This window comes from Tachypleus tridentatus, chromosome 5, assembly GCF_004210375.1.
Source record: "Tachypleus tridentatus isolate NWPU-2018 chromosome 5, ASM421037v1, whole genome shotgun sequence".
In the NCBI taxonomy this organism is placed as follows: Eukaryota; Metazoa; Arthropoda; class Merostomata; order Xiphosura; family Limulidae; genus Tachypleus; species Tachypleus tridentatus.
This window is the reverse complement of record NC_134829.1, coordinates 34,511,440-34,533,397: the sequence shown is the minus strand read 5'-3', so window position 1 is coordinate 34,533,397 and position 21,958 is coordinate 34,511,440. Positions and strand designations below refer to the sequence as shown.

Here is a 21,958-nt window from a genome sequence, read left to right as displayed (position 1 = left end):
AAATTGCTTTGCACTCAGACTAGTCAGCATCTAAGTCAAAGTGACTCAGTAAATTCCAAGACCATTTTTAATAAAACTATATTATTAAAAAGTATGACTTTTTGTGTACAACACTTTCATATTGCTTTGTGAAAGCTCAGTGTACCAAATTTTGTGAAGATGTTCTTAATAAATCCAGAATTATAGTAAACATTACTATCTGTAGCTTCATAGAAACTGATTAGTTGCAAAGAACCAATGCTGATGATGTAGAGTTAATGGCTATGCAATCTGAACTGGCTTTTTAACATCAGGGGTTTTATACTCTTCTCTTACTGTATGATGAACATCTTTTGTAATATTACTAATACTTTTTGGTTTTACAAATTATGTAACACAAACTGTTGTCAGAATCAAAACATGGAAACAGTACCAATACTCATTTGAATGGATGTATTTTTTATAAGGCTATAATTATCATTATGGGCTTCAAGATATGTGTACATTTCTTCTACATTTTACAGAGTGTGTATGCCTTCTGGAAATGTATAAAGGTTTCTGAAATTGCCTAAAATTTTACTGTTCATATGAAATGGACTATTTTTTTAAACATTATATGCAAGGACTTAAGCTACAATAGCTACTGTATGCCTGTGAGAAACATTGCCAAATAAAATGCTGTCTGTGTTATCATTAACAGCTTGTGCATGCCCAATGAAATTTTAACAAAAGGTGATTTGTGGGTTTGTGAAATTTAACAAAGCATTGATTTATCAAACTTGATGCCTGACCAAACCTGTAAAACACATTAAAGCTATGCTTGGTGGGAAATCCTCATTTAATGCATCATGGCTTGATTAACTAGAATATGCATATTGGCTTGTACATGATGGTGCAGCAAAACACAATGATGGTTGCAGTGTGTACAAGAAAATCTTTGACATCTTGAATATGGATAAAACTGCACTTAAAAACCATACGGAGGTTTCAAGCAAATTGCATTATTTAAATAACACTGACAAATGGTGGGAATTGACAGCTTTATGAGAAAAAATGTAGAAAGTGAAAAACTCAGAAAGTATATGTATAGAGGAACTTGCAAAATATTCTGATGCATAGGGTGATAAAACAGAGATTACTGTTAATTTGACCTTTGTAACAGAATCATCCAGCTTGAGGAAAACAGCCAATCACAAAAATAATACTTCACAGAGTATAAATGATGACAATGAGTGTAAGCTACAGTTGGTCAAAAAATAAAGTTTAAAGACATTGAAGCAGTTAATTGAACACAGAATAATTAAAAATAGTTTAAACATTTAATTTACATAAGATATTCCTATTTGCATGTAAGAATTAATGACTTAATAGATTTTTGTAACTAAAGTCTTTTTTTTTTTTTTGTTTACAATTATTCACTTGGTTGTTCCTGAAAATTTACTGGCTTAGTTCAGAAAATGTTCTGAAAAACTCCTGAAAGTTTTTCAGCTTGGGTCTGTATGGAACCTGTTTAAGCTGTATGGTGATGATATAACTTGTCATATTTACGTTAAACAATTCTATGGTTAGATATCTGAATTTGAGCATGCCTTAAATATTGCATGCACCCTATATAAAGGTAAATTATGTTAGTTTGTGTATTTTTTATTTAGTGCAACTTTTTTTACTGGAAGTCACTTTTGTTTTTTTCAGGTGAAAATCTTGAGACTGCTTAGAGTGTTAGGAAAACAGGATGATGAAACCAGTGAAATTATGAATGACATTTTGGCACAAGTATTGTATTCTTACTGCAAAAATTTAGTTGTGTTAAAATATATAAAAATAATTTTAGAAAAGTTTGAACTTAACATCTTTATTTAAATGAGTAAGTATTAATCAGTTTGTTGTAATCTTTTCTTGAATATGTGGTAGTCTGAGGCATGTGGAAAATACATTACCTTTTTACAAGCATAAATATCAGAGTGATTGATTGTAAATTATATGCTGTGATTAATTCACAGTTTTTAGCATTTTCAAGTGGGCTCAAAATATGCCTTTTTTATGATTCCATGTGATAGCATATACAAAAAAATAGCAAAGTTATTTTCAAGAAAAATTATTGAATATTAATCATCATAAATGGGGCACTGGGAATTGGAAATGAGGTTTTTAAATCTTCAAGTTTGCCAGAGTTGCTACTGGTGAACACTAACAAGTTACTTATTAGTTGCAAATGACAGTTTCCTTTCAAGGTTTTTTGAAAGGTGTACACAAGCTCCTGTCTTTCTCTCTTCCTCCCCCATAATATACTTTGTGAAAGTGTCAAAAATTATGAGTGACTCCTTAATATTTAGTAGTTTACAGTTTTACTTGAATGTTATCACACTAAACAAGCACACCCTGACGTTTATTGCTCGTTTTGTAATTAGTGTCAAGAAAACACTGGATTAATGAATTGGTTACAAAACTTGTAGATATGTTGTCTCTTTGCCAGTCACATTGAAAAACTTGTTATGTAACTTTAATTTTAAATGTAAGCAGGAGAAACAGAGAATATTCTTTTCACTTTAAATAGAGAAAATATTATCTAATGTCAATTGAAACAGTGAAAATACTCAATTGTTGACTGCAAGATCCATGAATTATTGGTAATTATGGATTTTCATAAAAACAAGTGATTTACAAAAGAATTTATACAGAAATTAAGTTACAGAAGTGAACAATTTCTCAGTTTCGTTTTTGTTAATTAATGTAATATTTATGGGAAATAAATATCATTTCTTTAAATAAAATCTAAATATGCAGCCCATATTACAAACATTTTAGTTTTTGTAGGAATGCTAAACTGGATTTACTGGTTTTGGCAATATGTTAAGAAGTATTCCACATTCTAGTACATTTCCCTTGGAACTTGAGTTTGTATTCAAGTGTTTTCAGATTGGAGCATACTTAGAATTTGTAGCAGGTAACTTTAAAAAAACAAAACATATTCACCTTTTTTCTAAAAGAAATTAATTATGCCAGGAGAAACTTTTGTGGGGTTGTTTGCAACTAATTTGTAGGATATTTATTTTGTAGAAGACTTTAAAGACCTTTTGAAACAAGTATAATAGGATTTTCAAAGCTGCATATACCAAATTACATGTGAAAAATATGAAATGGTTAACTGATTTAAATATCTTAAAGAATGAATAAAACTAAATTTGTATATGTTTTTGTGTTGATTTTTAGGTAGCTACAAATACAGAAACAAGTAAAAATGTAGGCAATGCTATTCTATATGAAACCGTCTTATCTATAATGGGAATCAAATCGGAGAGTGGTTTAAGGGTAAGTTTGATGTTCATGTGTAATAAATAAAGCAAAAAGTACAAATTTCTGATTACCATAACTTGTTTCATGTTTATAGGTAATTTAATTTTAGATGGCTACTGATAAGGCTTCCTTTCAGCAACCATGAGTGAGTTATGTGTTGTAAATGAATTTAGTACTATAGCAATTTGTAATTTATGAAATTTTAACAGTGTGGTACAAATTTAGAATACTGCTATTTAATATTTTTGAGATACTAAATGTCCATTTAGTTGGTTTAAATGTAACAAGATTAGTTAGTTTTTGCCATATAATATACTATATTAAAAATACATATGATACAAAATGATGCTTTGCTTATGAAATTATTTCGACTACTAAACATGGGTTAAATGTAGTGGTTCGCAGCACTTATCACAATAATTTTGAGTGATGTTGATGAACAGTAACCTTTAGAATAACATAATTGCTGTATCAGGTGTTTAATTAATTCTTGTAGAACCAGATAGGCATTTGATGGCCACCTCAAATATGCATATATAATAAACAACCGTTTTGTGAAACTATTTGCTATAAAACAAAAAACAACACTAATTTACATTTAAAAAACCAGTATTTATTTTTCAATTTCTGGATGTTATTTCACTGTTACAAACAGTGAAATTCCTCTATTAGTTTTGATAGCAGCATTGGTCAGGATATCGTTTGATGAGTGTATTTGAAGGTATTGAACAAGTAGCAGTTAGTTGTGAAGAGAATATATCTCAAGGTTTTCCTTGGCTGTATCAGGTTAATTTAACTTGTTAGAAAAAACAACTTATAAATATCAAAAAGTAAAAGTTAGATTTTTGTTTCTTAGAGAAAAAAATCTTAAGTTTGAAGTTAGCAGTATTATAAACAATGTGATAAAAACAAATTAAAATTTTAGTTGTTTTTTTCTAGTAATAAGCAGATATAATTGCATGTGAATTATCTCAGAAATGAATGATCCAAAGTTCAAGATAGCTGTGTGTTGATGTAAGCCTGTATTGGCATGTAACATCCTGTTGGATGCAAGGTTGATAAATTGAGGAGTAAAAGTTTTTTCTTGCATGTATTTTTTATTTATCTAATGTTATTTTATCATTATAAAGCCCCACAAAATGTTCTGTTTGTTGTATTTAAGTATAGGGATCAGTACAGAAAAGTTAAATTGACAAGTTGCATTGACCATTCCAATATATTCTTTTGTTTCAGGTGTTGGGAGTAAATATATTAGGAAGGTTTCTCCTCAATATTGACAAAAACATTAGGTATGCCATATTAGATTTTTTTTAAATGTTTTTTTTTCCAAGTTCATTATTTTTTGGGTTTACTCTTAGATAAAGTAATCTTATGTATGCTTCTGTGGTAAAATAATCAAGCAAATGGATCTTTGTTTTGATTTCTCAGTAGTCTATAACAAAAAGGATTTTTTGGTACTGAAAGAACAATGGTTCTAGTAAATTTTTTTTTTAAATTATAAAACATTTGTGCTATTAAATATAAACCCCAGAACCTGATAAAATTAAATTGAGTATGGATAACAGAATAAATGTTTATGACCATTTTTAATTTTGTTCATGGCACAATAAAGAAACAAGCAAGATGATTAACTCGTATACTGAAAAAACGACTTGCATATTTTTATGCAATTTCTATATGCACATATTTGCTGATAATAGGAAAGTTTTGAGTTATTGTCATCATAACGTACTAAACACTGTGTGTTATATTAACATTTTTTGAAGAAAATGTTCAGAATTTATGAACTTCAAATTTAGAAAATAGTATGTTCATCAAAAGTAATTTTTAATCAATCTTCATTACAAATTGAACAGTTTTCCCTTGTGTTTAGGATAGTTGATTTAATGAGGTTTGTAACCTTAGAAATATTTAGGATCTTTAAGTTTACTTGTCATATACTTGGTGAAGTTTGAATCAGTAATTTGTATTAGATAATTTTCACTTTTTCATACTGAATGAAAAAACTTAAATTTACTTGAGGTGGGTGACAGTATTATTAAAAGTTTTGTAACAGAGAATTTTTTTGACGTTGAGCTATTAAACAAGATTTTCTCTTATGAGGCTGGAATGGCTGTCAAAGGAGAGAAGTTTTTGTTTGTTAAATATTAGATCAGACAATTTGTGTTGAAATAATCAGCTGTTTAAAGGTTAGGCTGAATGTTGTCCAATGGTTAATGTTGCTGGATTGTGGTCTGTGTATGTTTTAAGAGGGATTATAAAATCCCACTATCTGATTAGAGTTGCCCAACAGTTGGTAGTTTCAGAGTGCCCCTGAAGAAGAAAGGTCCACCTGCTGAAAGCACTTAGGTTTTAAGGGTTTCTATTTCTCAGACTTGTGTGTTTTCAGCACATCATGAAGTTTGTAGTGGGTGATGTTGACTGTTTGCCTTCCCTCTAATTTATCTCTTCAAAAGTAACTAGTACAGATAGCTCTCAAATAGCTTTGTGCAAAATTCAAAAATTCATTTTATTTCACTGATTATGATTCTAGAAATAATTAGGCTCACAAGTGATCTTATTTTGATAATTAATCTGTGAATAGTCTTCAGTCAAGAATTTTATTGATAAGAGTAATAAATAAAAAAAATAGCCTTCCAGTTAAAAATGTTTTTTTTACATTAATATTTTGAAAGTTGTGGTAGTTTTTCAACTGGGAATATTTTTTTTATTAAATTTGATTATGATTCAACAAATATTTATCAATCAAAATTTTGTCCTGATGTTATAAATTACTCGTGGTTAGTGGTGGTGGGAATAGTTCAGGAAAAACAACCTGTTTTTGTTTTTAATACTTTTGTAACACTAATGTTCTTTTCAAAGTACTAGCCTATTAACTGATTTTTACCTTTTTTTTAATAATTCTAAATTAAAAGTTAGAATATTGTTCTAGATATGTGGCCTTGAATACTCTACTTCAGACAGTGAACGTGGATAATGGAGCTGTGCAGAGACATCGAAACACAGTTCTGGACTGTTTGAAAGATCCTGATGTATCCATACAAAGGTATTTCAATGCTGTTTACGTACACCAAATACAATTAAATAATTTGAAATGTAATATGACTTTCATATCATTAACGTTAAGACTTGATAACTACTAGATTAAATACACAAGTATTTTGAACCCTAAATGTCATATATCAATTTAAAATATTTCAAATTAGCCACTACATTACATCATGAGGTGGGGTCAATGTATGAATGTCAACTTTTTTTTACAGTTATATTCAAAATATTATCAATGTATGTTTAAGGAACTTGCCAACGAAGCAGATTATAATTTAAATTTTAAATATTGTACAGGTTTTCATTTCTTAATTCCAAAAGAAAATATTTAAACAACTCTCAATTTTCATTTCCCAAGTGTTATCACATAACATTTCTTTGCTCAAAACTGTCAATTTTAGATTTTCTTTTACCCTCTGTGTGACCTTAATGTGCACAAAGTGAACACATAGAATATAGATACTGTTAAACCATGATGTAAGTTTTTCCTGCCCTTCAAAAAATGTCTGTAATTTTTCGTGACATTTGTTATTGAATAATTTATAATCAGTAAAAACAGAAGATTTTAATTTATTGAACAGTTCATGAGCCCAGCTTGTTCTTATTTGTGCTAATTTTCATTAACAAACTTTTTTTTCAGTTCATTTATAACTTAGTTAGAAAGTCAACTAAACTATAGTAATTTCAGGACATTCTGTTTTTATGCATAAAAATATTTTGCATTATAAATTGTGCATTTTAAATAAAGATTTGATCTTATGTTGGGCAGAGCACAGATAACTCTTTGTGTAGCACTGTGCTTAATTACAAAGGAATGCATGAAGTTTCTAATTTAAAACTTATTGTATATACTTTGTGTAGGAGAGCCCTGGAACTGTGAAATGTTACTGAGTTATAATTTCTTATTTCTTCTTTTCTAGGAGAGCACTGGAATTATGTTTTGCTCTCATCAACTCTAACAACATTAGAACTGTTACCAAAGACCTCTTGTCATTTATTGAAGGTGCTGATCCTGAGTCAAAAGCAGTTTGCTCATCCAAACTCTTCATTGCAACAGAAGTGTAAGATAAGGCTTCAGGAATATTTAATAAATATGTTTTCTAATGGTAGCTTTTTAGTGGAAAATGCTTCAGAGTTTTAATAAGTAATAACTTGTATTAAATGCTAGGTAGAAATGTTCAAGGGTACATTCAAAACTCGTAGTTATCCATATTAACATAATTTGATAAAGACTACATAAAAATTTTGTGTTTTAAAATCAAACTTTGTACAAATTCAACATTAAAACAAGGTTATTTTACATATGTAGTTTGATACCATAAATTTTAAGGTGTAGGGTATAGTCATTTGCTTCAGGCTGTGATATTTTCAGAGTGATTTTATTGTACACAACACTGGAAGACATATTTAATGTAGAACATATGCATTGTATAAAATTAAATTAAGTGTTTCTGGAATAAGGTTATTGGATTTTTTTCCAAATTTTTTGTATATTTGGAGCTTTGAGTGCAAATTTCTTTTAATTGATTTTTATCTTTTGTTAAAAAGTTTTACATCGTTTATCTTTCCAGTATCTAACATTATTTTTTGTATATTTAGTCAATTGGAAAGTTTTGATTTGAGTAGAAAAAGAAGTGGCACAAATTATGTAAAAACTGGGTAAAAAATATTTTGTCATAAAACATTTTGGAGGAAGTGACTGATATTCCTTCAAAAGTAAGAACTTATTCTAGTTATTTTTAGTAGCATTTGAATATATGTATATATTTTTTCTGAAACATTTGATGAAGGAATGGATTTATGGACCCAAGTGGTTAAGAAAAGATTAATATATTTACATATTATATGGATTTCTGTTATTTTAAATTTGTATATAATGTTTTTAAGACTGAAAAGTTCCACAATATGCATGTCAGAATGGCTGGTATGGGTACTAATACTTTTATTGAAAAGGAGAGAACAGCATTTCAACCTTTCTAGGTTAACCTGAAGATGACTTAGGAAGATCAAAACATTGTTCTCTCCTTATCAATAAAAGTGTTAATACCCATACCAGCCTTTCTGAGATACATTTTTATTTCAAGTGAGTTTCTCATCACCAAGAGTTTCACAATATGTCAGAGCAGGCAGATACCTCTGAAAGATAGGGTTTGCTGGGTGTAATAAGACCAAGTGGAATATTTACTTGAAAAAGAGATTTATTTAAAACTTTGCAGTACATTGATAATGCATAATTTTATTATTAAAGCTACTTGAAGAGTTATAACAAGTTATTATAATGGATATGTTATATGACACTGAATGTATAATTTATGGTGGATATCAAAATATTATATTACTTGTGTTTCAATGCTGGGACAAGTTTCTTTCACATGCAATATGGTGGTGATTGTACAAATCACCAGTACTATGGATGATATCACTTCAACAACAAATGATTGTGTTACACATTTTCAATATGGTTGCCAGTACTATGGATGATATCACCTCAACAACAAATGATTGTGTTACACATTTTCAATATGGTCACCAGTACTATGGATGATATCACTTCAACAACAAATGATTGTGTTACACATTTTCAATATGGTCACCAGTACTATGGATGATATCACTTCAACAACAAATGATTGTGTTACACATTTTAAATATGGTTGCCAGTACTATGGATGATATCATCTCAACAACAAATGATCGTGTTATATGTTTTCAATATGGTAAAACAAAAATAAATGTGTAAGCTCAAATTAAATTGCATTTAATAACACTTTATAATTTAATAGTTTCCTGTAAGTTGATAAATGGGAAGGTTCAAGATTAATAGTCTTTGTGTAGATTCAGTGATGTCGAGAAAACCCACTAGTAGAGAAATATATATGCAAAAACGAGCCATTTTTGCATATATATTTCTTTGTGTAGATTGTTTTTCTGTGTTTTTACAGCATAAAAATTCTGAACACTACTGTATTAAAATCTGATAAATTAGTTGTGAGGGTCCAAACTGTGTTGCCTGCAGTTAAGACAACTTTCACTTGAGTAGCAAACTGATTGATGTAGATTCTAGCAAATATGTAAGATTGGCATTTTAATGCAGAGCTCAACTTTGCTAAGATATTGGTGGGGCTATGCTTCAATGGTCATTGTTTTAATGGGACCAAGTTTATCTGTGCAAGTGCGGCAATTGATCGTAGCCAGAGATCAAACATATTGGCTATGCTGGTAGACAAATACATGTCCTTTGAAGCATCTCGTACTGATGGGCCAGTGTGTCATGGGAAAAACAGTATGGTGATTGTGATATGGTGTGTATTATGGGGTAATGAACCGTAATATATCAGTGTGTTGGATGATCATTATGACAACTTATGTTGGATTTAAGAGGTGAGAAATGTTATATTGTAAACACTGTAACACAATATATATATACTGTGACCTAACTCAAGTAAAAACTTTTGTTGTGAGAGAAGGTCTATTGAAATAATTAAGAGTAGTTACAAAGACAAATAATAGGCTGTAAAATGTAAATTATATATTTTTCTTAGACATGATTTAGTTACACTTGACAAACAAATACTAAAGATTTTAAACTTCCTATATTTACTTAAAAATCTTTATTTTATTTTATTTGAGTTTGAGAATATTCTTTTTCTTTTGTATGGGACTTCTGAGTATTTCAAAATATTTTGTAAAAGTTCATATTTTATGATGTAGTGTATCTATAACAGTTGAAAACCACAGGCATCAGAGTTAAAAAGAACACTATCTTTAGCATGTTTGGAATAAATGTGCAGTATTTGAAAGTTATTTTAATTTTTTTCTAGGTGTGACACTTGTTAGGTATCTTAGAACACTTGAGTCTTTGATACCACAACTTATAAAAAAAAAAAAAAAAAAAGTTTAGGCAAACATTTTTAGAAGTAGAGATCACAAAGATTTTTGTTTTTATTTTTATTTTTCTGTCTTAAATACATAGTTTGTCTTTTCCCATACCTCCTTTTGCAGACATGCTCCAACAAAGAGATGGCATATAGACACAATGATTAAAGTTTTAACATTGGTAAGTTTTAGTATTTACATAAATTTTTCCTATCCATGTTTTTTACTAAGTTTGTAGTATAGTCATGTCTTGGTGTTGTAGTGTTAAGCAACAGAAATGAATGATTCTAATAATCATAAGAGAAAAAAGATTTTGGAAAGAAAATAAAAAGTTTGTGTGATAATTATTAATGTCTTCTTTCAGTTGACAAAGTTTCAATAATAAATAAACCATACAGCAAACAGTAGAGGATGGTAACATTATTTAAAGAGATAGCTTTCTGACTTGTGACACAAATAATGTTCAGAACTACTGTATTTATACAACACTTTGTGCGAATATACAATTCATATTCAACTTTTACTATTTTCCACATTTTTTGTGAACCTTATAATGATTGTATTGAAGATTAGAAACAAGAACAAACTGTGCTAAGCAAAACTTGATATTAGATCTGAATATCTTAATTCATTACTTATATTACCAGAGAAACAGTGGATGTCAGACTAAAAGAATGTATGTTCTGTCTTTATGCTGAAATAGTGATAGTTATTGAGTAGGATGTACTGATTTGACTGATAAATTGTTTGTTATGTACATATGTTTTGAAATGTTATTGAGTTTATCAGCATGTCAAACTGACCTTGGTGATAGCAAACAATCAAATTCATGCAGGATAACTCGCAGTGATGTTGTCAATGAGCTAATCTTATGAAGAAAGCAGTAACCTGAAAAATGTTTCTATTGGTTATAAGTAATCCAGTAGCAAGTACTAAAGAGAATTATTAATATATTTTTTAAAGGCAGTATATGTGATATATGAGTTTCAGGTTATGGGATATAACTCCTTAAAGCAAGAATAGATGCTATAAATTTCCATTTTATCTCAGGGATATCTAATGGATATAAACCAATAGAAGTGTGTAAAGATTTAAATGGGCCATTTGTACCAATGAGGTGTCTATAATCCCTAAATGTTTCCTTTTGAAATTAAATAAAACGTACTGAAATTTGAATTACAAAATACCTTTGATGACAATTTTATTGACATTGACTGATACTAAAGTAGTTTAATTAAATTTTGAGTGTACTCTGTATAAAAGTGATATTTTAATTCCTGTTTCTGTCAAGGAAAACATAGGAATGTTTACTAGAATTCTGAATTAATTATGTGCATCTTAACAAAATTTGGTAAGCTGTTAATCAATGTTACAAATATGTTGTACACAAAAAATCAGAATTATTTAGATAAATGTTTTTACTAAGGATTTATCTGGGAACTTACTGAGTCAGTCTGGTCCACACTGACTTGTCTGAATGTAAGATGATTTTCATTTCAAGAATGAAAATATTTTTTTTCTAATACAGATTTCATATTTTTTACACAACCTCTAGGATCTCTTCAATTAATATCAAGTTGTTTTTTTCAGTAAAACATTTATATTTTATATACTTTTTTCTAAACTGGAACTAATTGTAGCAAAAGTTGACAATTATGAAATCAAATTAAAATGTATTTTGTTTTTTTTTTACTAACTGTCGATTATAACAAAGAGTCATAGCAACTTATCTTAGACATCCTCAGACTTATAACAGTTTAAATATGTTTCATTTCATTTTTTTTATTGCTATTTGAACCATTCCTAAATGGCATGAGAAAGCATCAAGTTACCCAGTGAGATCTCATTCAAATTTTGTATAACAGTTTGTGAAAAACTACCTTAAACAGAACAAACTGTCAGAGGTCTAATATTAGAGAAGCTCGTTTCAACAGCTTTGAGCATCCTATTTACTCTTATGTTGCCTTTTGGATCCTGATTTATGAATTCTCTTAAGGATACAAGAAGTTGGAAAGATGTTATGTTAAGAATGACCTTGGGGGATGTTGAACTTGGGCAAGCTTTTGATTAAACAACTTTTGATGAATCTTCTATTTATACAGTTATTCAATTTGTAATTGACAGGTTTTTCCTGCGAGAAGTAATTGTGAATCTGAAGAGAAAGCGCACGCATGTCAAAACTAGTTTTGTTTGTATCAGACTTCTGAGAGTTTGTTCTGTTTGCTGTGTCTTTTCACCTATATATTTATTGTTTGATGTAACAATATTTATACTAATAGTGTTTAATTTCTGCCAAATGCAGAAGATTATGGGATATAAAGAACATCTAGAATGGACATTATGGAGCAAACAAGTGAGCAAACAGAAAAATGAAGATTGAAAATTTGTTTCATTCCTTTTGAAACTAAGAAATTGAAAGAAGTTGTATAAACTCAGTACTTTTGGACACAAATAATGTTCAGAACTACTGTATTTATACAACACTTTGTGTGAATATACAATTCATATTCAACTTTTACTATTTTCCACATTTTTTTGTGAACCTTATAATGATTGTATTGAAGATTAGAAACAAGAACAAACTGTGCTAAGCAAAACTTGATATTAGATCTGAATATCTTAAAAATTCCTTAAGAACTACAAATTTTGTAGTTATGTATTTAATAAGACATTAATACACAACCTATTATTAGATTGTGTTTCTATAAGAAACTACCTTTTGTTTCTAAATGTCAGACTAAAAGAAAATCTTTTTATTCTTTCTATAAAACAATTATAGAATATAATATATGTAGGCCATAAGGTGTTTATGTTTAATCATAATCTGATTATGTTTAGTTTAACACTAAATATGTGTTATTTAGTAACTTTTCTTCTCCTGATTGAGTCTATATATTTGAAATAAAGGTAAAACTTTATTTCAAAGGACTACATTGAATGTAAAGGTTACATATTAATTAGTAGTTGAAATATGAACCATGTTTTGATGGAAAGTTTATTGACTTACATTGATAATAAAGTTTATTTAATATGTAACTATGGATGTTGACTACCTGCCATATACTACAGTAACTGATGCATCTCCTGTAAGTGTATACATTTGTTCTTAAACAGAAAGCAATTCTGTGGATTATAGGATTTTCAAACATTTCATTAGGCCAAGGCATTCCTATTAGTTAAAGGTTTAAAGTTTGATAAGGTGAAAGGATTTCTTACAGTTAAAGGATCTTTAAAGTTTCACTAGGTCAAGACATTCCTGTTTGTTAAAGGTTTAAAGTTTGATTAGGTAAAGGGATTTCTACAGATAAAGAATGTTTAAAGTAAAGTTTCACTAGGTCAAGGCATTTCTGTTTATTAAAGGTTTAAGGTTTGATTTGGTAAAGGAATTTCTATAGTTAAATGATGTTTAAAGTTTCACAAGGTCAAGGCATTCCAATTTGTGTAGATTTAAAGTTTAATGAGGTAAAGGGATTTCTACAGGTAAAGGATGCTTATAAAGTTTCACTAGGTCAAGGCATTCCTATTTGTTAGCAGTGTTTCTTGCAAATGGCTGAAAGGATTTAAACAAAAGGTAGTAAATAGTTGGACTGTGACCCAGTTAAGAAATTATTAGTTTTTGGAGGGTCATGTTCATTTCAAAGGCATAAAAAATCTAAAATCTCCCTATCTGTTAACATTTTTCATTTGCTATTTTTGTTCTATAACTGTCAAAAATTATTGGATTTGGATAAAACTTGATGGAAATATGTATGACATTATTTTTCAATGTCCTGTCGAAACAGGTTTATGTCTGTTTATGACAACAGACATATGGACAGGTTTTCTTATATTTTTTTGAAGGCTGAATATTATCAATGTTGCATAGTGGAGGTATGCTTTCTACTGAATGCCTACAGTTTTTCCACTGTAATTCAACTATAAAATGATTTTAATAATTTTTTGAAAAAAAAATCTTGTTATTTGTTTTTCAAAAAAAGTTATGGAATACAGGGTATAATTGTTTTAAAGAGATTGTACACATTTATTCTTATGAACTTTTTGGATTCCCATTTTCTTCCATATGATTATTTTGTGCTTTATTTTACACTTCTATTTCTCTCCCAGTTGGAAAAAAACTAATTCATTCATTAAAATTTGTTCTTAATTATTTAAAAACCAAAAGAACATGTTACATTCAAACACCCCATTTTAGGACATCCATTACAATTATTAACTTTAGACATAGGATACTGACAACACTTTCTGAGTCACTCGCCAGTCAAAATTTTTTACAATGAGATTCTATGGATACAATTTTTTTCATTCCATCTTCCAAGCTTCCAGTACCTTTTTTAATCCTAGGTATTTTAGATTCTAAAAAGTGAAATGTGATTTGACAAAGTAATTTTGTATAATCTAATTTATCCAAAAACAGTATTCCAAGTTTTGACTTTTGAGATCTCACACATCGTATGAATGTGTGAAAAACTTTTCTCCTGATTGAGTCTATATATTTGAATATTTTATACATTATGTTGTCTTTCAAGGTTCTTATTTTAAAATGAAGTGTGTTTTACCCAAAATCATATGTTACAAGTGACCTGGATACACCTGTGTTTTGAACTTTTCAGGCAGGGAATTATGTTCCAGATGACTTGGTAGGCAATCTTATACAGTTGATATCTGAATCATCACAGCTTCATGTGTACACCACCCAACAATTGTGGAAGAATTTGGGTAATGAATTAGCTAGCTGTCAGCCACTCGTACAGGTTGCAACCTGGTGTATTGGAGAATTTGGAGATCTTCTGAACTCTTCTGAAGGTGTTGATGCTGAACCATTAAATGTAAGATGAGTTTGAGATTAAGAAGTTGAAACATAATGACCTGAGATATCAGTATTGCTATTTTTAAGATTTTCATGAGCTATATGGAATATGTGTTGTAGATGATAACCAATTACAAAATAGTGATAATAGCAGGATATTTTGGCTCTGTCGTTAGTTGTTACTTTCTAAATTTTTAAAATTTCTACACAGATCTTATATTAATGGAACATTAAAAGAACTACTCCAAATATGAGTAAATCTTACATTGTATATGATTTTTTTTAAATCTTTGCATAGCAAGACTTAAGTAGGCCTTTAACTGCCAAAAAGGCTCATTTTTGTTTATTACTACTGTGTTGTTTCTAAAGTAAAATGATTATGTGCTCATTTTACTCAAGAAACACATAACAGAGTAGTAAGAAACAAAAACGAATCTTTCTGGTGGTTGGGACCCTGACTTTGACAGTTGGATAGGTTAAAGAGAACTGGACATTTTACTAACTTAAAGTGCCTTATTATGCAAATAGAATTGCATTTACTCTGGAATATATTAAAAACATAATCAGTGATGTCGAGAAAACCCACTTGTAGAGAAATATATATGCTCTGTGAACCTGACGATGACCAAAGAAGGTCAAAACGTTGTTTGCTCTTCTACGTAAAATATTTTCTCAACCCAAACGAGCCGTTTTTGCATATATATTAAAAACATAATTGTTTAAATTTTTAATAATCAGTATTTAATGTTATGTATTTAGGCTTTAAATTATATTTAGTACACTTGCAAGTGAAGGTTCAGCAATCTCAATACTGTACTATATAATGTACATATTTTACAGGTAGCAGAAGAACACATTTTTGGACTATATGAAAAGATTCTGTATAGCTACCATATGACTCTCCTTACAAAAGAATATACTATCAACTCTCTAATGAAACTGAGTGTACGATTTCCCAAAAGTATTTCGTAAGTAAAGCAGTTTGATCTTTGAGAAGCTAGAAAGGTAACCTTGTTTATGTGTTTGAAACAAAGACTATTTTCTGTGTATGTTAGTTGCAGCTTAATTCTAATTATACTACATCTCGGTGGCCCGGCATGGCTGGGTGGGTTAAGGTGTTCGACTCGTAATCTGAGGGTTGTGGGTTTGAATCCTCCTCACACCAAACTTTCTCGCCCTTTCAGCCATAGGGGCATTATAACATGATGGTCAAACCCACTATTCATTGGTAAAAGAGTAGCCCAAGAGTCGGCAGTGGGTGGTAATGACTAACTGCCTTCCCTCTAGTCTTACACTGCTAAATTAGGGACGGCTAGCTCAGATAGCCCTCGAGTAGCCAAGACGAAATTCAAAAACAAACAAACAAACTACATCTCAAGATATGCTTTTTTTTTTATTTGAGACATATTTTTAGGAGCTTGAGTGAAAGAAAAATATAATATGTAAACTACACTATATCTATAATATCTGGTATCTACAAGAAATTTTACCCAATATATGGGCTCATCAGGCAAACTGCAATACAACACACATTGTGGTGATTGATATATTACTTGTATCATAAATTACTTTGTTTCGGAGTGAACCAGTTTAAGATGGTGAAATATAAGTTTTATGAATTATGTTTAAGTTATTACACACAAGAGTAAAGATATGGTTTTTTCTTAATATGAGATTATTTATTTTAACACCCAGTTGTTTATCATTCTAATTATTATATTTTTAAGTATTAAATTTAAATCATTATTAGAGTACTATATAGTATTCAGTTTAAATTAATAGACAATACCAGTTTCAATCAATCTCCTTTGGGTCATTCCATGTCAAATCTCAAGGGGGCTGCAGGTGACCTCCACAGAATGCCTTGAAAAAATTCACATGTGCTCATCTACCCATAGAATGAAAAATTGCTAGAGATTAGATCAATATTTCTAATAGTTTCTGATTTACAGTCCTGTAAAATATATTGTTTTTTTTTGGCAAATTCATTTTCGGTCAACTTTGGCTGCTTAAAGCTGCAAGAGTAATGGTGGTAGAAGGCTGAAATTTGCTACACTGACTGAATTAATCTCTCAAAATTCAAAAATGGTCTCAAACCAAGTTTATCTCTCTTAGGATTTGCATTGTGAGCCAGTAAAATCACCCGGAAACCAAAAATCGTAAAAAACATTGGTTTATGTAATAAGCCATAGCTCTAAGACTTAATATGATAAAAAGCTGAATTTTTTTTTCTAATTTCCTATAACATTATCAGTTGATAAATCAGCAATTGATGTAATTAAAAGTCTGTTAGATCTCTTGTAAAACAATTTAGCTGCATGCAACTTTTTATGATTTATCTAAAAATAGCCCTACTTCAGGCCACAGTTTGACCATGTCACCAGTTATTCAGCCTTTTCAGATTTTTACCATATATTCTTACATCTCTGAATATGATCTACAAAAAAAAAATCAGGATGGTGTTCAACCTACTTTTTGAGTTGTAATTTTTTAAAGCATCCTCTGACTTTATGTTGTTTACTTGCCAAAAAAAACTTCAATTCAGGTGTGTTACTGTGTGCAAATATATCCATACAATTTTGAAGAATACCTGTCAAAATTTTATGAATCCCACTGAAATATTCTAACCAGCCTTTCACAATGTTAAATAATGAAGTTGAAAGAAACAAGAAAGAATTAATTCATTTCTGAACAAGTTTATTGACATAACTAGTTAGATCACATGGCAATGCAAATATATTGTGTATACATTACAGTTATGCAGATATGGCTCAGTTTAAGATTCATAATATAATAAATACAAAGGTAAATCAGACACAAAAAGCACAGTGCCTACAACAGGGAATAACTGAGAAAGATTGTAGTCACACCAAACTGCAATAATCGTGACAATTAAATGTTTCAAAAACTGCTTTGGTGATAAATTAGCCTTAACAACATCAAATAAACATTGCTTTTTATAGACAGCTTGAATAAATTTCTGAAATTAGAGTTTGATTATGTTGAGATCATTTTGACTTAGAACATAGTGGTGAGCACTACTGCCTTGCACAGTAGGTGCACTTATCACACAAAGAATATGTTGGAAAGGAATCCAGCTTTCATCTGTATGTGACCTTGCAGGCCATGAGAACAGTTCTTTTCTTGATTTCTTCATAAATGACATCAACACATTGGAATGTTCATCTGATCTATCTTTTATGTTTCCCATATACCATTCATGATCGTATAAGCATGCCACATATTTCCCTGGCTGATAATTGTCATTGCTATCATTAGACTCTATTTGAGCTGCTGCAGCATCACTTTCACTGTTACTACCAACAGTTACAACTGTGTACACATCATCATCTGATAACCTTCTCATATACAATTTGTTGGTAGAATAAAGATATGATGTGACCTAATACCTGCCACAGTTTTGTGTTTTTCATAGCACTCAAGTGGATCAAACTTTACACAATTCTGCAGGACTGATTCCTGATTGACCATAAAGAACTGAATGCCCTGAATGTGGTTCTTTGCCCAATGGTACATATCAAACACTTAAGATTTTATAATTTATTATTTTTAGCAACCTTGATTTATTTGAAGATCATGTTCAGAGATGTGAGAATTTATGGTAAAGGCTAATTAGAATATTTCAATGGGATTCATACATTATTTCAAAATTGTATGGATATATTTGCACACAGTAACACACCTGAAGTTTGTTTTGTCAAGTGAACAACGTATGGTCAGAGGATACTTTAAAAATGTAGGTTGAACACCATCTTGATTTTTTTGTAGATCATACTCAGAGATGTAAGAATATATGGTAAAAATCTGAAAAGGCTGGATAACTGGTGACATAACTGTGGCCTGAAGTAGGGCTATTTTTAGCTAAATCATAAAAAGTTGCATGCAACTATATTTTTTTTACAGGAGATCTAATAGACTTTTAAATACAATTGCTGACTTATCAACTGAAATGTTATAGGAAATTTGAAAACACAATTCAGCTTTGTATCATGTTAAGTCTTAGAGCTATGACTTATTACATAAACCAATGTTTTTTACGACTTTGGGTTTTCAGGTGATTTTACTGGCTCACTATGCAAATCCTAAGAGAGATAAACCTGGTTTGAGACCATTTTTGAATTTTGAGAGATTAATTCAGTTAGTGTAGCAAATTTCAGCCTTCTACCGCCATTACTCTTGCAGCTTTAAGCAGCCAAAGTTGCCCCAAAATGAATTTGCCAAAAATAAAAAAAAATTACTTATATTTTACAGGGCTGTAAATCAGAAACTATTAAAGATATTGATCTAATCTTTGGCAGTTTTTCATTATTTGGGTGGATGAGCACTTGAAAATTTTCAAGGCATTCTGAGGGGGTCACTTGGAAAATTTTTCAAAATCTGGATGATTTGTCATGGAATGACCCTTTTACCACAGCAGTTTTGTAAAAGTTCAGGAAAAGGTTTTTTCTGCATTTTGTAGGCAAAATTGCACTTGTCAGAATAGATACATGTTATAATTTAATAGCATCTGTTTTAAGTTATTTGTTTATAGTTCAGTATTGATTTTTACAGGAAGGTAAAAAACATGGTAGATGTGTTTGGCTCCAATATGAGCACAGAGCTACAGCAACGATCAGTAGAGTTCTCCAGTGTGTTCTCAAAGCATGACTATCTCAGGTTGGTTAGAAACAGACTTAATATTACTCTAAAATATGTTCACTGAGGTTTTGTATTATCAGTGAAAAACTGAATATGCATGCCATTGAAATAGTTGATATCTGTATAAAGTAAAGTACAGTAATCATAGTTGAAACATCTTCGAAACCACGAGAAGTGTACAAAGTTTAAATTATGTAAAAGTTAATCATATTAATTAATGGATTTCTGTTTTGAGGTAATTAATTTTTTTTAATGAAGGAGTAGCAAAAACCTTTTGATTTATATATTTAATTTTATATTGTCAAACAGTTATTGTGTGTGTATATATATTACTTTTAAAAATTAACTTTTTCTGACAATAAATGCATAGATATCAACATTGTGACTTCAGTTGGATAGGCACAAAAAGTAACAAAAAACATTAAGTTGGCAAAGCTGATAATTGATCAAAAATAATTTATTCAAATATAGTGAATAATCTTTACTTCTTATTTCACATGGGACAGGCTTAATTTTGTGGTTAACATGTATTACTTAAGAATCTGAGTGCCTGTCTTTCATGTCCCATTCTCACACAGTTTAGCTCCACACTCAGAAGCTGTGAGTGCATTATAAGAGTGATTGTCAAATCCAACTATTTAATTAGTGTAGCCCAAGAGTTGGAAGTGAGTGCTGTTGACTGACTTTTTTTTTTAGTGCACTAGAACAAAATTATAGATGTTTAGGACAGATAGACTTTACAGAACTTTTTGAAAATATCTGAAATGAAAACTTCAAATGCACTTTAAAAAATGTTTATTAATAATGTTTTTTATTTCCTTTTTTTTTCACAGTGTCCTTACATGTTTAAAAGAAAGTTTTGTTTACTGTTTACTGAATTCAGGTTGTGTGAATAACATTTTCTGCTGTTGGGAGTTACAGTAAGAGTTCAATAAAAGTAGTCATTAATTTGATGTGGAAATTTGTCAAAAGATAAAAATTGAAGAGTGTCTTACTAAATAAAAATCAAGTAGTGTATTTAAAAGCATGAGGTATTATATTTTTATACAATTTTGTCGTGCTCTTATGCCTGATGTTGTGAGCTATATGTTAAGGCTGAAATATTGAAATAGTGGCTAGAACAAATGATGAAATTAAGCTCTCAGTAAGCCTTAAATCTCAATAGATACATGTGAAAGATTACAAAATGATTAAGTAATGTTGTATCTAAGTTTAAATTGAGAAGAGTTACTGTACCATATTCTAGAGTATCTGTTAAAATATGTGACAAAACTAAATGTTCCTAGCCAGAAGCCAAGACAATGTTAATAGTAAAAGGATTTTCACAACATTTTGCTGTAAGTTTTAGTGGTTAAGACCACAGTTTATTGAAATTTATTCCAAATTTCTTAACTAGAGTATGTTAAATTTAGCTTTTACTTATGTTTATTCTGTCGTGATTTAATCTTGACTTTTGACCTATTACCACAAATAATAGTGATGAATAAGGGACACTTGTCCAGCTACGTCTGTGAAGTTCATAAACTAATTAAAAATGTTCTTTTACATACACAAAGGAACAGATAATCACAGTTATTGCTAAATATTTTGGGCAGTAGTAGCATTTATAACACCCCCAAGTTTTTTTTTTTTTTTCTCATTATCAGTTAGGTCTGTAGAAAGTTTGTGTAATACTAACTTTTATAACACAATTTGGAATTTTTTAGTGCAATTGGGTACTTTCTGAAATATACAGTGTGTTTAATACTTGTAATATTCTTGGATGGGCCATCAAACACTTGCCTATAAGCTTGTCAAAAATTTTGCAAGTAATTTTATCAAAGATTTAAAGAGTGGGCTATCTTTAAGTGTTATAAATTATTTTTTTTTCCAACTGTAGTCAATACAACACTTGTGATTAGATTGTATCAGTTTGAAGATGTTCTGCTTATTTTGTTAGACCAAGTATATTTGAAAGGATGCCAGCTATTGAGAGAAAAACTCTGAATGAGGTTGATGTACAGAATGGGCTGGCAACAGAGGAAGAAGACTTTGGTGACACTTCCATTACCAAAGTACCAAAAGATGAAGGAGTAAGTCAACTTTTTATTTGTTTATTTACTATTACCAGGGAAACTAACTATTACCATGTTAAAATATTTTTGTTCAAAAAATCAAAAGTTTAAAAAGTCTGAAAAAGTAATTTCAAATTTGGATTTTTTTCAAAATAACATTCAAGTGTTGAAACAAATTTAACTTTGTGAAGGTGTATTTTGTTGCATATTAACAGGTATTCATTTTTCAAAGTTTGGGTAA

At 29.8% G+C, this 21,958-nt stretch overlaps 1 protein-coding gene across 4 annotated transcripts in view; it reads left to right on the top strand.

Moving 5' to 3' along the window:
* Positions 1–1,671: 1,671 nt before the first annotated feature.
* The window catches only part of LOC143250914 (AP-1 complex subunit gamma-1-like), a gene marked incomplete at its 5' end in the record, with an annotated part of 35,228 nt that continues 14,941 nt past the window's right edge, over positions 1,672–21,958 (top strand). For all 4 annotated transcript variants that reach the window (XM_076502092.1, XM_076502093.1, XM_076502090.1 and 1 more), the window contains 10 exon segments: positions 1,672–1,752; positions 3,190–3,288; positions 4,507–4,562; positions 6,206–6,319; positions 7,242–7,382; positions 10,324–10,378; positions 14,808–15,023; positions 15,845–15,972; positions 19,577–19,681; positions 21,603–21,735. In XM_076502092.1, the coding sequence (XP_076358207.1) occupies positions 1,672–1,752; positions 3,190–3,288; positions 4,507–4,562; positions 6,206–6,319; positions 7,242–7,382; positions 10,324–10,378; positions 14,808–15,023; positions 15,845–15,972; positions 19,577–19,681; positions 21,603–21,735 (1,128 nt within the window).